Source organism: Oncorhynchus mykiss, chromosome 26, assembly GCF_057628025.1.
Source record: "Oncorhynchus mykiss isolate SJ-2025 chromosome 26, ASM5762802v1, whole genome shotgun sequence".
Lineage (NCBI taxonomy): Eukaryota > Metazoa > Chordata > Actinopteri > Salmoniformes > Salmonidae > Oncorhynchus > Oncorhynchus mykiss.
The window spans coordinates 37,419,767-37,436,775 of record NC_143047.1 but is presented as its reverse complement, the minus strand read 5'-3'; the positions used below and the strand labels follow the sequence as shown (position 1 = coordinate 37,436,775).

The 17,009-nt window shown below is 46.1% G+C and overlaps 1 protein-coding gene across 1 annotated transcript in view; it reads left to right on the top strand.

Moving 5' to 3' along the window:
• LOC110506941 (elongator complex protein 4) overlaps positions 1-13,033 on the top strand; it is a 126,896-nt gene extending 113,863 nt beyond the window's left edge. Inside the window, exon 10 of the mRNA XM_090222921.1 lies at positions 10,796-13,033. Within this exon, the coding sequence (XP_090079047.1) occupies positions 10,796-10,927 (132 nt within the window). The 3' untranslated portion in view covers positions 10,928-13,033. The remainder of the gene's footprint in view (positions 1-10,795) is intronic.
• The last annotated feature ends 3,976 nt before the right edge of the window (positions 13,034-17,009 follow it).

The following is a 17,009-nucleotide window of genomic DNA, read 5'->3' as shown; positions in this document are numbered from 1 at the left end:
CATGATAACACGTTTAGATCAGTGGCCGCTAAACTAACTTAGCCCATGTCAGGTAACATTTTTAGATTGCTAACTGACTGACTTTTCAGTCTGCTGATGTATAAACACCTTTCTGAATTACAGCTTGTGTATTCTACTACTGTCACTGGCAAGTAAGTTGAGACCCAAACTGAGATTGATTTGAGGGCCTTCAAAAGGGGGCCGCGGGCAGCCAGTTGTCCATCCATGGTGTCGGGGGAGATGGTGATGATGATGTTATTGTCTTCTGTTGTGCTTCGTCTGCCCTCTTGCACTAGTAGTTACCTCCTTTTATGCTGCTTCAGGCAGATTTTAGACACAACTGTGATGTTTAATGAATCTTATTTCAGGAACATGATCACCGTTTAGGACAAATGTGTCTAAATTTGCAACCGATGCAACTTTTTCATCTTCCATTTCAGAGGCATGGAGCGTGAGTGAGGTCTACTCAAGAGAAACACAAACATTCCATTTGAAATTAAAAACCCTCCAGAAATAATTGCATCTCATCAGTTTCCTGTTTTAACAAGTTGAATTCAATGGAATAGTTTGTTCAGAATTAGTCCCATCCCTTTCATTCCAATTTTGTGACTATAATTACCCCCAGAATATTCCTTGCTCATCCTCCTGCCTTGTCTGTCTGAAGCATTAGCCACTGAGCAGAAGAGGCGTGGCTCCTGCGTCTCCGTCTGTGTCTCTGTCTGTTGCTGTGTCTCCGTCTGTGTCTCTGTCTGTTGCTGTGTCTCCGTCTGTGTCTCTGTCTGTTGCTGCGTCTCTGTCTGTGTCTCTGTCTGTTGCTGCGTCTCTGTCTGTGTCTCTGTCTGTTGCTGCGTCTCCGTCTGTGTCTCTGTCTGTTGCTGTGTCTCCGTCTGTGTCTCTGTCTGTTGCTGTGTCTCCGTCTGTGTCTCTGTCTGTTGCTGTGTCTCCGTATGTGTCTCCGTCTGTGTCTCTGTCTGTTGCTGCGTCTCCGTCTGTCTCCCCGTCTGTGTCTCTGTCTGTTGCTGTGTCTCCATCTGTGTCTCTGTCTGTTGCTGTGTCTCCGTCTGTGTCTCTGTCTGTTGCTGTGTCTCCGTCTGTGTCTGTCTGTTGCTGTGTCTCCGTCTGTGTCTCTGTCTGTTGCTGCGTCTCCGTCCGTGTCTCTGTCTGTTGCTGTGTCTCCGTCTGTGTCTCTGTCTGTTGCTGCGTCTCCGTCCGTGTCTCTGTCTGTTGCTGCGTCTCCGTCTGTCTCCCCGTCTGTGTCTCTGTCTGTTGGACCTGACAAAGACCCAGCTCAGATCCAAGTCTTGTCTACTTTTAAAGGTGCTACGAGTAACATAATGGACCTTTTTAGTTTGTTTCTCTCTGTAAGTATAATGTGATGTTTACGACAACATTGCTGTGTCCGTCTGTCTGTGACTGTCTCCAGGGATATCTTGGGTCACTCAGACAGGCTGGTGACGCAGATAATAGATGACATTCAGTTCAGTTAGAGAAAGGGTGTGGCATCTTCTCATGACTGAAACATGAGATCCATCCTAATTGTCCCCTCTGTTTCTTTCTCTGTCTCCACCTCCCAAAATATACCAATAGCTCATAGTTAGCTAGTCACTGTCATGTCCACCTCCTAAAATATACCAATAGCTCATAGTTAGTCACTGTCATGTCCACCTCCTAAAATATACCAATAGCTCATAGTTAGTCACTGTCATGTCCACCTCCTAAAATATACCAATAGCTCATAGTTACCTAGTCACTGTCATGTCCACCTCCTAAAATATACCAATAGCTCATAGTTACCTAGTCACTGTCATGTCCACCTCCTAAAATATACCAATAGCTCATAGTTAGTCACTGTCATGTCCACCTCCTAAAATATACCAATAGCTCATAGTTACCTAGTCACTGTCATGTCCACCTCCTAAAATATACCAATAGCTCATAGTTAGTCACTGTCATGTCCACCTCCTAAAATATACCAATAGCTCATAGTTAGTCACTGTCATGTCCACCTCCTAAAATATACCAATAGCTCATAGTTACCTAGTCACTGTCATGTCCACCTCCTAAAATATACCAATAGCTCATAGTTAGTCACTGTCATGTCCACCTCCTAAAATATACCAATAGCTCATAGTTAGCTAGTCACTGTCATGTCCACCTCCTAAAATATACCAATAGCTCATAGCTAGTCACTGTCATGTCCACCTCCTAAAATATACCAATAGCTCATAGTTACCTAGTCACTGTCATGTCCACCTCCTAAAATATACCAATAGCTCATAGCTAGTCACTGTCATGTCCACCTCCTAAAATATACCAATAGCTCATAGTTACCTAGTCACTGTCATGTCCACCTCCTAAAATATACCAATAGCTCATAGTTAGCTAGTCACTGTCATGTCCACCTCCTAAAATATACCAATAGCTCATAGTTACCTAGTCACTGTCATGTCCACCTCCTAAAATATACCAATAGCTCATAGTTACCTAGTCACTGTCATGTCCACCTCCTAAAATATACCAATAGCTCATAGTTACCTAGTCACTGTCATGTCCACCTCCTAAAATATACCAATAGCTCATAGTTAGTCACTGTCATGTCCACCTCCTAAAATATACCAATAGCTCATAGCTAGTCACTGTCATGTCCACCTCCTAAAATATACCAATAGCTCATAGTTAGTCACTGTCATGTCCACCTCCTAAAATATACCAATAGCTCATAGTTACCTAGTCACTGTCATGTCCACCTCCTAAAATATACCAATAGCTCATAGCTAGTCACTGTCATGTCCACCTCCTAAAATATACCAATAGCTCATAGCTAGTCACTGTCATGTCCACCTCCGTTGCTGAACGGAGCATTTTACAACAGAAATAAAACAACAACAAATGTTTTTTTATTGACACATTCTATTCATCTTAGAATTCCCAAACGCAGGTGGTTTCTGAGCCAAGCCACAGTGAGGTAAATGGTCCTCAGTCGTAGGGTTATTGTGAGGTCACGACCGGCCGGAGATCGTGTTACTCTCTCTCCCAGCACAAAAGAAGAGGAAGGCAGAGCTTCTCGTCAGCTTTTGTTATATCCAAGGTGGGCTAGAATTACCAACGTAATGGGATTTTATTTTAAAGCTACTTCTGCATTTTCTGTCTGGCCAGCGGAAGTATTCTCTGAAATTGCCATTGCAATGTGATGGCAGTTTGTCCCTCAAATAGAAAAGAACGACACCTGATTTATTTGGGGTTTGAGTTAGTCTGAGTTAATACTAGTTCCTCTAACTTTGACAAATGCTTTCCCACACAAGGTAGTGTAACTCGATAGCAGTGGGGGATTAAGGTTTTGGGAGGTGATTTGGTGGTGTAGGCTGAATGAACAAGTCTGGTGACTGACTGGGACATTTCTACACGTTTTCAGCTGGCAGACTTTCTCTTTCGGTTTTGACCCTTGACCTAAAGGACAGATTGGGTTGTGGAATGGGAGGGATATTGGACTGGTGTCATGGACAGCCAATATTTTTACACTGGCTGCACTGCATCCCAATGTTGACAAGGAGAAGGGAATTGGTTTTGGATATATGATATGACCAGTGTGGTTTTTCATGAATACTGAACAAAGCTACACATACTGAAGGCTGATGTCCATCACCTCCATCTTGAATGTGGAATTACCCCACGAACACCACAAATAGTCTAGAGTTGTTGGAATGTGTTTGGTTTGTTTATGTTATTGAGAATAATATTGTGTGTTTACGGTTTAATCTTAGTTCCTAACTCCAACTTTTCTGACTTCAATTGATGAACTGGTTAGTTTTAAGGCTGTTGATTGCATTTTCACATTAGTAATCATTTCAATGGCTGATTTAGGAACAGGATCAGCATGTTTCCTAGTGCTTTTTGCAAGTTGCAAGTGACACGAACGGTGCTAATATGTTCTTGGAAGTACAAACCAAACATTCTAAGTCCCTTAAGTTGTGTGTTCTCTTAAGTAGGTGTTTATGGTAAATATGTCATTTCCCTGAGCACGTTCCTACATTGGTCAAGCTGCTCCAATCAGATTAACCGATCTACCAATCGTCATGTGTTCCAACTAAGTGTTGGGTTTCCCAGACTTGTAAGCAGTACAGTGACACACACACACACACTGTACATTTGCTTATTCCATGTGTAAATCTGTGTTGTTGTTTTTGTGTCGCACTGCTTTGCTTTATCTTGGCCAGGTTGCAGTTGTAAATGAGAACTTGTTCTCAACTGGTCTACCTGGTTAAATAAAGGTGATCTGGCCTAACTGGTTAAAGGTGATCTGGCCTACCTGGTTAAATAAAGGTGATCTGGCCTACCTGGTTAAATAAAGGTGATCTGGCCCACCTGGTTAAATAAAGGTGATCTGGCCCACCTGGTTAAATAAAGGTGATCTAGTCTACCTGGTTAAATAAAGGTGATCTGGCCCACCTGGTTAAATAAAGGTGAAATACATAAAAAATACAGGACCCTTTTAGAAGTGTGACTAAAATGAATGTGGACTAAATGACTTGTTAAATGATTACTTTGTACCACAGTCATTGGCAGCGAGTTTCCGCACGTGGAATGTCTTTGATAGAGGGCTGCTTTGTGAGAGCGGGTTGGTTCCCTCTAAGCTCTGTTTGGGGCAAATCAGATCTATATGGATCATGGAAATGTGCTCACATAAAGTGGTATAAACACACTTAGAACCCAAACAAGACCTTCTGTTGGAGAACTTTTCTTCCCCCTGCTTTCAATGCTAGCCCAGCTTCTTTTCACACGCAATCCCTGGGCCCACATTCACAAAGCATCTTAGAGTAGGAGTACTGATCTAGGATCCATATAGTCTCATTATAATCTAAAGGAAGCTAAACTGATCCTAGATCAGCACTCCTACTCTAAGATGCTTTGCTATGAGATTCTCTTCTACCCGCCATTTGTTATCTGAAGTGACCAGCTGTGCCCACTGTCGAACGCTATCTCCCATCAGTAGCTGAGGCTTGAGGTGAGGCAGGGTGTAAGGAGGGGCGTAAATAAGCTGTGGGGGTTTGTCCATTGTGGGGGGATATTAGTAACCCTCTTAGGCAAAGCCAGTCTCTGGGCCTGACCCCGAGGGCTCATTTGAAGTGCTTAGCGCTCGTTTGGGGCTTTGTCGCACCCCTCGCCCCATTGGCAGTGTCGACCCCAGCCCAGCCAGCCCCTGTGGCTGTGGAGCAGCACCGAGCCACGGACCTTTACCCTTGCGTGCCACGGGGGAGTGGACACCCACGTCACACACACATGCACTATATTCACACACACACTATACACACATACCCTAGCTAACACACTCGCATACATACACCAGCTAGCACACATACACACATTCTCTATCTAACACACACACACACATACACACACACACACACACACACACAGAGTCCCCCGTTCCCCAACTCAGCCAATGGTCTTATTTCCCTCTGTCCACTCCCACCCCCTCCCTCTGTTCCATTCTCTTTCTCCACCCCCTGAGGGTTGCCAGGCAACAGGAAAATACTTCACACACAACCTCACACATGCCCTATGTCTGAGAGGGCTTTCTGGATCATCATGGAGTGTGGCAGTCATAAACTGGCTCAGAGAGAGTCTGTCTGTCTGTCTCTGTCTCTGTCTGTCTGTGTGGGACACTCATCCAATGGCCAACATATCACCACATAGACTTCTCTTAATGGGAAGTTATATCACAGCTGTGAATTATATGAAACACTGTGCAATTCCACTGTCAATCTATACCAATACTGTATATAATACATACCAATGGGTATCAGCAATGTCTTTGTCACTGCCATGTGAATGCATGGATTTAGGGTCACTTCAACTTTTGATCAAGGAAGGTTTGTCACCTCTCTGATAGTCTGAGATGTCTTCTCAGACCTGCTGTCACAGAGGCCCCAGGGAGGGCTGTTGGTACTCTGCCTCTCCCTTTCTTGTCGCCATCGATTGCTCTGGTCTGCCCCTGAACTCAAACGTTCGGGGAGCTGAGCAGCTCTTCTGGATTGGTTTGACCTTCCTCTTCGCACATGCTCAGTGGGGGTCTGCGATCCCTGAGCCAAACACACACACACAGTACACACACACACACCAGGCAGGTAGCGAGGTCTGTAGGTGTCTGACAGCCAGACAACGGTGTGATGTGTTTTCTGTCCTCACCCACTGAGGAACGATGTATATGTCATTGATTGTCTCTCGACACAGTTTCCGCTGCTGTGCACTTAGCAGGGCTGACTCCTGGCCTGATCAATGCATTGTTTGTCTTTTTCAATCACACTCCACTGAGCTGGAGACACCAAAGGTCACACAGGCAAAGTTTTGGCAGGGGTGGAGGGGGCATGTGGAAGCCCTGTAGCATGATGTGGGTGTATTGTAGGAATGTGCTTTTTATTTCCCACTGAAAAGAAAAGACAGGTCATCACTGATGTTTTTGACAACCTGTCATCTATCATGGTTGTGCTGTGATGCTTAGTCAAATCCAGCTAACTTCATCTAGTCTGTATCAAATGACCTGAATCACCAGGGGTTATGACCTGCACCCATTCCTGTAGACACTACCAGTAGGCATCGTCTGTCCTTACCCTCTCTCACCATTCCTGTAGGCACTGCCGGTAGGCATCGTCTGTCCTTACCCTCTCTCACCATTCCTGTAGACACTACCGGTAGGCATCGTCTGTCCTTACCCTCTCTCACCATTCCTGTAGACACTACCGGTAGGCATCGTCTGTCCGTACCCTCTCTCACCATTCCTGTAGACACTACCGGTAAGCATCGTCTGTCCTTACCCTCTCTCACCATTCCTGTAGACACTACCGGTAGGCATCGTCTGTCATTACCCTCTCTCACCATTCCTGTAGACACTACCGGTAGGCATCGTCTGTCCTTACCCCCTCTCACCATTCCTGTAGGCACTACCGTCTGTCCTTACCCTCTCTCACCATTCCTGTAGACACTACCAGTAGGCATCGTCTGTCCTTACCCTCTCTCACCATTCCTGTAGACACTACCGGTAGGCATCGTCTGTCCTTACCCTCTCTCACCATTCCTGTAGACACTACCGGTAGGCATCGTCTGTCATTACCCTCTCTCACCATTCCTGTAGACACTACCGGTAAGCATCGTCTGTCCTTACCCTCTCTCACCATTCCTGTAGACACTACCGGTAGGCATCGTCTGTCCGTACCCTCTCTCACCATTCCTGTAGACACTACCGGTAAGCATCGTCTGTCCTTACCCTCTCTCACCATTCCTGTAGACACTACCGGTAGGCATCGTCTGTCATTACCCTCTCTCACCATTCCTGTAGACACTACCGGTAGGCATCGTCTGTCCTTACCCCCTCTCACCATTCCTGTAGGCACTACCGTCTGTCCTTACCCTCTCTCACCATTCTTGTAGACACTACCGGTAGGCATCGTCTGTCCTTACCCTCTCTCACCATTCCTATAGACATTACCGGTAGGCATCGTCTGTCCTTACCCTCTCTCACCATTCCTGTAGGCACCTCCGGTAGGCATCGTCTGTCCTTACCCTCTCTCACCATTCCTGTAGACACTACCGGTAGGCATCGTCTGTCCGTACCCTCTCTCACCATTCCTGTAGACACTACCGGTAGGCATCGTCTGTCCTTACCCTCTCTCACCATTCCTGTAGGCACCTCCGGTAGGCATCGTCTGTCCTTACCCTCTCTCACCATTCCTGTAGACACTACCGGTAGGCATCGTCTGTCCTTACCCTCTCTCACCATTCCTGTAGGCACCTCCGGTAGGCATCGTCTGTCCTTACCCTCTCTCACCATTCCTGTAGACATTACCAGTAGGCATCATCTGTCCTTACCCTCTCTCACCATTCCTGTAGACACTACCAGTAGGCATCTTCTGTCCTTACCCTCTCTCACCATTCCTGAAGGCACTACCGTCTGTCCTTACCTTCTCTCACCATTCCTGTAGACACTACCGGTAGGCATCGTCTGTCCTTACCCTCTCTCACCATTCCTATAGACATTACCGGTAGGCATCGTCTGTCCTTACCCTCTCTCACCATTCCTGTAGACACTACTTGTAGGCATTGTCTGTCCTTACCCTCTCTCACCATTCCTGTAGACACTACCGGTAGGCATCGGCTGTCCTTACCCTCTCTCACCATTCCTGTAGGCACTACCGGTAGGCATCGTCTGTCCTTACCCTCTCTCACCATTCCTGTAGACACTACCGGTAGGCATTGTCTGTCCTTACCCTCTCTCACCATTCCTGTAGACACTACCGGTAGGCATTGTCTGTCCTTACCCTCTCTCACCATTCCTGTAGGCACTACCGTCTGTCCTTACCTTCTCTCACCATTCCTGTAGACACTACCGGTAGGCATCGTCTGTCCTTACCCTCTCTCACCATTCCTGTAGGCACTACCGGTAGGCATCGTCTGTCCTTACCCTCTCTCATCATTCTTGTAGACACTACCGGTAGGCATCGTCTGTCCTTACCCTCTCTCACCATTCCTGTAGGCACTACCGGTAGGCATCGTCTGTCCTTACCCTCTCTCACCATTCCTGTAGACACTACCGGTAGGCATTGTCTGTCCTTACCCTCTCTCACCATTCCTGTAGACACTACCGGTAGGCATCGTCTGTCCTTACCCTCTCTCACCATTCCTGTAGACACTACCGGTAGGCATCGTCTGTCCTTACCCTCTGTCACCTTAGGTTAAGCATGGTCTTAACAACATCCTCTCTAGACTTTAGCATCTCCAGATGAACCTCTTGCTCCTCATCTACATTCTCCAGGCTCAACCAGGCTTTACCTGCCCATAGATCACCTCTGGGCTCTGATTCCTCCTGTTTCCTGCTGCTGCCTGTCAGACACGTAGGTCATTGGTATGGTGTATCTTTATGGTCTGACATACTTCACCCTGACAACACAGGGGAGACCTGTTCACTGGACAGGAGAGGTTCAGTTGTCCATGTGACAGACTGACTGCTGACCTAGGAGCTGCTGGAGGGGCTTGAGAATCCCTTTAAATCCAATTTAATTCAAAACTGCATTTGGGAGATCTCAATACCCTTTACAATAGACATTTAGAAAGGAAATAAAACATTTCCGTACAAACTTAGTTGAATGCAACGGGAATGGTACCAGCTTGTTAGAAGTTCTATTAAAATGAGCCATATCAGATCGACTGTAAAGCCCCAATCTAGAAGCCCTGATAATGCTGTAGCCAAGTGGAATGTGCAGGTCCACCCCCAGAGGCTTTGTGGAGTGGGACGTCATCTCTTCATGTAGGGATGCTGTTATCCCTGTACCCAAACACATAGTCATTAGAGGACATATGAGGATATCTGGGAGGAGAGGGGCTCTCCTTAAGCTGCGTGGCTGGAGGGGGTGAGGATCGGGTAGGCACAGGGGGTTAAGAGAGGTGGGTGGAGGTGTGGACCACTGGGTTTCGGATGTCTAGTAGATTCCACCTGAGGTAAATTATAGGGGTTTAGGTTCTACTAGGCAGAGCAGAACATTGCCATCCCACACATTTCCTCACCATACAGTACACACACTCATTTCCCCAATACACATCAACTCTGATAACACACACACACAATCTTAATTTAGAGAGATCCTCGCTTACAGCCCAGAGATACTCAGAAGCAGCCTCTGTCCGTAAACACTCCACCCCACATACACACACTGGGCCGACTCATCGCCTCCACTGGGCCAACTCATCGCCTCCTGAAGTGCCGTTAACGGCCACTCTTATGACCCCTCGGGAGGACCAGGGCAGCCCCTCTTAGCCTGTTGAGTTGTTAGCGTGTTAGCGTTGAGGCTTTACGTCAGTAGGCCACATTAGCCTCGCGTCTTTGTGTTGTTATGACCCTCCGAGAGGACCAGGGCAGCCCCTCTTAGCCTGTTGAGTTGTTAGCGTGTTAGCGTTGAGGCTTTACGTCAGTAGCCTAGTGTCTTTGTGTTGTTATGTTGGCACAGAGCAGCTCCAGAGATTAGTCCTACTGGGGAACAAGTTACTCTTGCTGCTAAAGAGCTTGATTCTAATGACTCCGGTATTAGCCCTAGTCAAGTGTGTTACACACTCACACACACACACACTCTCCACACAAATTCTCAAACTCGTACAATCTCACGCATACACATTACTCTATGCACACCTTGACAAAGCACACACACACACCGTGTCCCCTCTGAGCTGTCACAGAGCTAAATCTCTCTGAGGTATTTAGCGACACGCTAGCAGGTTTCCTCCACACTGGCCGTGCTGAGCAGAAGGGAGTCCTAAAGCAGCTGAAACCACTTACACCAGAGCTCTCAACCCTGTTCCTGGAGAGATACCCTCCTGGAGCTTTTCTCTCCAACCAGCTAGTTATTAGAATCAGGTGTGCTAGATTAGGTTTGTAGAAACAACCTGCAGGACGGTAGCTCTCCAGGAACAGCGTTAGAGAGCTCTGATTTACACCCAACATGGGCTCTCTGTGACCACAACATCACTGGAGTGGAGAGTGCCACTGTTTATGTTGATGTGTTTCTGTCAACAAAGTAAATAATGTCTCTCCCTCTTTTTTCCCCCTCCATCTCCCCTCTCACTTTTTTGCGCTCTCTTTCTCTCCCCCCCCCTTTCCTCTTTCTCTCCCCCCTCCCCTCTCTCTCTCTCTCTCTCTCCCCTTGCCTCTTTCTCTCCCCACTCCTCTCTCTCTCTCCCCACTCCTCTCTCTCTCTCTCTCCCCTTTTCTCTTTCTCTCCCCCCTCCTCTCTCTCTCTCTCTCTGTTTTCAGAGACTACATCTGCCTCCAGACCTGTCAGAGACAGTGAGTCGTGTGAGCCGGGGAGAGCTGACAGGGACAGCCATGGTGGGCTCCTCAGGCTGTGGCTCCGGCTCCACTGGCAACAGACATCTGGACTTCTAGAACCCCACTCACCATCATCGCCGCTGGCAACAAACATCTGGACTTCTAGAACCCCCTCACCATTATCACCGCTGGCAGCAAACATCTGGACTTCTAGAACCCCCTCACCATTATCACCGCTGGCAGCAAACATCTGGACTTCTAGAACCCCCTCACCATTATCACCGCTGGCAGCAAACATCTGGACTTCTAGAACCCTCTCACCATTATCACCGCTGGCAGCAAACATCTGGACTTCTAGAACCCCACTCACCATTATCACCGCTGGCAAACAACATCTGGATTTCCAGAACCCCCTCACCATTATCACCGCTGGCAACAAACATCTGGACTTCTAGAACCCCCCTCACCATTATCACCGCTGGCAGCAAACATCTGGACTTCTAGAACCCCCTCACCATTATCACCGCTGGCAGCAAACATCTGGACTTCTAGAACCCCCTCACCATTATCACCGCTGGCAGCAAACATCTGGACTTCTAGAACCCCCTCACCATTATCACCGCTGGCAACCAACATCTGGATTTCCAGAACCCCCTCACCATTATCACCGCTGGCAACAAACATCTGGACTTCTAGAACCCCCCTCACCATTATCACCGCTGGCAACCAACATCTGGATTTCCAGAACCCCCTCACCATTATCACCGCTGGCAGCAAACATCTGGACTTCTAGAACCCCCTCACCATTATCACCGCTGGCAGCAAACGTCTGGACTTCTAGAACCCCCTCACCATTATCACCGCTGGCAACCAACATCTGGATTTCCAGAACCCCCTCACCATTATCACCGCTGGCAACAAACATCTGGACTTCTAGAACCCCCCTCACCATTATCACCGCTGGCAACCAACATCTGGATTTCCAGAACCCCCTCACCATTATCACCGCTGGCAACCAACACCTGGACTTCTAGAACCCCCCTCACCATTATCACCGCTGGCAACCAACATCTGGATTTCCAGAACCCCCTCACCATTATCACCGCTGGCAACCAACACCTGGACTTCTAGAACCCCCTCACCATTATCACCGCTGGCAACAAAGACCTGGACTTCTAGAACCCCCTCACCATTATCACCGCTGGCAACAAACACCTGGACTTATAGAACCCCCTCACCATTATCACCGCTGGCAACAAACACCTGGACTTATAGAACCCCCTCACCATTATCACCGCTGGCAACAAACATCTGGACTTCTAGAACCCCCTCACCATTATCACAGCTGGCAACAAACACCTGGACTTCTAGAACCCCCTCACCATTATCACCGCTGGGCAACAAACATCTGGACTTCTAGAACCCCCTCACCATTATCACAGCTGGCAACAAACATCTGGACTTCTAGAACTGCTGGGACTCTTTCGCCATGGCAACCCATTACCCATGGTTACTCTGCAGACTGTTACACCACTGTCACATTGTCAACTGTTTCCCTGCCAACTGTTTTCACCCGCCAATCTTTTCCCTTCAACTGTCCAAGTGGCCTAGCAGCCTCCTTCCTTCCTTTCCTAGGACACTTTGACATTTGATATTTTAGTAAATGCTATTGTCTAGAGCGACTTACAATACCTGTATTGAAGTAAGGAGGCAGCGACACTCCATCCAAGCCCCTCTATGTAACTCTGTCATCTTGTTGTGACTGGGCCTGTCTCAGAGAGAGAGAGAAGGTGGGGGAATCATTTCAACGGGATATCTGTAATGAAACACAAGATACACCTTTCTGCTATTTCACCATCCTGCTATTTCACCATCCTGCTATTTCACCATCCTGCTATTTCACCATCCTGCTATTTCACCATCCTGCTATTTCACCATCCTGCTATTTCACCATCCTGCTATTTCACCTTTCTGCTATTTCACCATCCTGCTATTTCACCATCCTGCTATTTCACCATCCTGCTATTTCACCATCCTGCTATTTCACCATCCTGCTATTTCACCATCCTGCTATTTCACCATCCTGCTATTTCACCATCCTGCTATTTCACCTTTCTGCTATTTCACCATCCTGCTATTTCACCTTTCTGCTATTTCACCATTCAATCAAAGGCATGTTGAAAATGTGTTTTTTGATAAGTTGAATAAATGTGTATAAATCCATATCTCCATGTTTCATAGCCTGTTTTCTAGCTTATTTAGAACTCTGGAGGTTTCTATCGTAACACCCATATTCTCCACAGATCTTTTCTGTCTGGTTTGTTCCCTAGTAATGGTTGAGGTGAGCATTTGGATAGGGCAAGCTGATCTTAGATCTGTAGTTAGGAGCAACCAGGAGTAAAGGGTTGGATGTGGGCGCAGGCTTCACAGCTCATCAGGTCTGTTATCTGGATGGGCGGCTCTGCTATGACAAGACCAAAACAACAAATGAGGTCAGATGGTGACATGGAGAAAGACTGAATATACAGCATGTAAAATAAAACATGTCACTGTGTTTCTCTTCTGCGGTTGGTGTGGATGTGTTGCTTTATGAGGTGTGTGTGTGTGTGTGTGTGTGTGTGTGTGTGTGCGCGCATTTCCCCCAAGCAATTCACATTTACTGGTGTAAGGTCACTAGGTCATTCTTTAAAGATCAAGCTATGACTTCATACAAGGTGGTCAGAGATTTGAGACACAATAAATATGATGTATGGCCTCTGGAGTGTTTGGTAAAAGTGATTTTGTAGATGTGAAGTTTTTTGAAAGGCTATCGATAGCAGCAATGGAACCCGGAGGCCTTCTATTGCAAGTAATCTAAAATATTAAACTAAGCTTGTTGTTTGGGTCTGTCTGTAACATGCACACATGTTGTCCCAGCTCATATTTCAGTTGACACAACCTTATTTGACTCCAGGGGAACTTGTATTGGTCATGTAGAAAGGGTGAGCCCTGCATTATGCATCCTAGGGGTTACGTAAATCTCCTTATGGAGGGGGGAGAGGCTGAAATCGTCTGGCTCTGCCTGCGTACATTTACTTTAATGCACGCAACTATAGTTCTCTGTGTGAAGTGACTACAGTGTCTCAATCTAGGTGCCCTACTTAAGTCACATGACTGTGTTCCTGTACTGTAATCCCGGGGTGAGACTAACTACTTTAAAATGAATACAACCAAATGGAAAGTGTGGGAATGATCATGGACCTACATTCACACAGATTCTTGATTGTGTCCAGCTCACTAATAATCACCCAAATGAAAGCTAGACAGTCAGGCAGTATCAAACATTTAAGAAAAATATGGATAGAGGAATATTTTTGTGCCAATTTTGACAGCGAGGAAATATAACACATGTTCACTGTGGACCTCTGGACCTTGTGGACGACCAAATGGGAAATATAAGGTGTTAAAAAATATATATGTATTTCACCTTTATTTAACCAGGTAGGCCAGATCACCTTTATTTACCAGGTAGGCCAGATCACCTTTATTTAACCAGGTAGGCCAGATCACCTTTATTTAACCAGGTAGGCCAGATCACCTTTATTTAACCAGGTAGGCCAGATCACCTTTATTTAACCAGGTAGGCCAGATCACCTTTATTTAACCAGGTAGGCCAGATCACCTTTATTTAATCAGTATACCAAGTATAAGGTTGTTAAATATAAGGTGTTGTTAAGTATAAGGTGATGTTAAGTATAAGGTTGTTAAATATAAGGTGATGTTAAGTATAAGGTGATGTTAAGTATAAGGTGATGTTAAGTATAAGGTGTTGTTAAATATAAGGTGTTGTTAAATATAAGGTGATGTTAAATATAAGGTTGTTAAGTATAAGGTGATGTTAAATATAAGGTTGTTAAGTATAAGGTTGTTAAATATAAGGTTGTTAAGTATAAGGTTGTTAAATATAAGGTGATGTTAAATATAAGGTTGTTAAGTATAAGGTGATGTTAAATATAAGGTTGTTAAGTATAAGGTGATGTTAAGTATAAGGTGTTAAGTATAAGGTGATGTTAAGTATAAGGTGTTAAGTATAAGGTGATGTTAAGTATAAGGTGTTAAGTATAAGGTTGTTAAATATAAGGTGATGTTAAATATAAGGTGATCTAAATTGCCTTAAAATCTAAGAAATGTAAGCTGACGTGTAATGTAATGTTACCTGGTATCTCCTATCTGGGTGGAGTTCTAATGAACACATATACAGGCTTGTGTTGTGTTGTCCATTTCAGGTCGTCCAACCTTTCTCTTTGTTCACACAGTATCTTTCTCAAACAGGTCAAGTTGTGATTCATGCATCACCTCCTTGGATCCCCCTCCTCTTCCCTGTCGTCTTATTGGTCGAGACAGCTTTTCTTTTCTCTTTCTCACTTCAGTGTTTTCAACATGTCAACATGGTGTGTCCCCTCCTCGTCTGTCCTCTAGTCGACTACAACAAGTGTTGTTGACACGGTCCCTCTTCAGTTCCTTCTCCGTTGATAACTTTACAGGGTAACTTTGGAGGCTCATAGGGTGTTCAATTATATGGTGCTGCAGGATATGCAGGAGGCTCATAGGGTGTTAAATTATGTGGTGCTGCAGGATATGCAGGAGGCTCATAGGGGGTTAAATGATATGGCGCTGCAGGATATACCAGAGGCTCATAGGGGGTTAAATTATATGGCGCTGCAGGATATACCAGAGGCGAAATAGGGGGTTAAATGATATGGTGCAGCTGGATATACCAGAGGCTCATAGAGGGTTAAATGATATGGTGCTGCTGAATATGCAGGAGGCTCATAGGGGGTTAAATGATATGGTGCTGCTGAATATGCAGGAGGCTCATAGGGGGTTAAATGATATGGCGCTGCAGGATATACCAGAGGCTCATAGGGGGTTAAATGATATGGTGCTGCTGAATATGCAGGAGGCTCATAGGGGGTTAAATGATATGGCGCTGCAGGATATACCAGAGGCTCATAGGGGGTTAAATGATATGGCGCTGCAGGATATACCAGAGGCTCATAGGGGGTTAAATGATATGGTGCTGCTGAATATGCAGGAGGCTCATAGGGGGTTAAATGATATGGCGCTGCAGGATATACCAGAGGCTCATAGGGGGTTAAATTATATGGCGCTGCAGGATATACCAGAGGCTCATAGGGGGTTAAATGATATGGTGCTGCTGAATATGCAGGAGGCTCATAGGGGGTTAAATGATATGGCGCTGCAGGATATACCAGAGGCTCATAGGGGGTTAAATGATATGGCGCTGCAGGATATACCAGAGGCTCATAGGGGGTTAAATTATATGGCGCTGCTGGATATACCAGAGGCTCATAGGGGGTTAAATGATATGGCGCTGCAGGATATACCAGAGGCTCATAGGGGGTTAAATGATATGGCGCTGCAGGATATACCAGAGGCTCATAGGGGGTTAAATGATATGGCGCTGCAGGATATACCAGAGGCTCATAGGGGGTTAAATGATATGGCGCTGCAGGATATACCAGAGGCTCATAGGGGGTTAAATGATATGGCGCTGCAGGATATACCAGATGCTCATAGGGGGTTAAATGATATGGCGCTGCAGGATATACCAGAGGCTCATAGGGGGTTAAATGATATGGCGCTGCTGAATATGCAGGAGGCTCATAGGGGGTTTAATTATATTGTGCTGCTGAATATGCAGGAGGCTCATAGGGGGTTTAATTATATTGTGCTGCTGAATATGCAGGAGGCTCATAGGGGGTTTAATTATATGATGCTGCTGGATTTGCAGGAGGCTCATAGGGGGTTAAATGAAATAGTGCTAATGGACATATAGGGGGATAAATGAAATTGTGCTAATGAGAATGCATATGCTAGGTGCTCATGAATTAGATATTCATATGGTGTTCCTATATGCGATAGTGATGGGAAAACAATGGAGTGCTTTTATCATAGAATACTGTACAGAACACACTGCAGAGACGTCCAGCTTTCAGAGAGAGAGAGTCCTTAAGTCTGAGTGGTACTGCTCCATTGAAGGTGACTGATCCGGTTGACACCTCTGAATGGGTGAGAGTCTGCTTATGTTCGCCGTTGTGTGTGTGCAGACCAACTCCCTACAAACAAGCCACGATCGTTGTGTCACTGCTCAAACATAGATGGACCAAAGATGGCAGAGAAAAAGGTACATTTTATC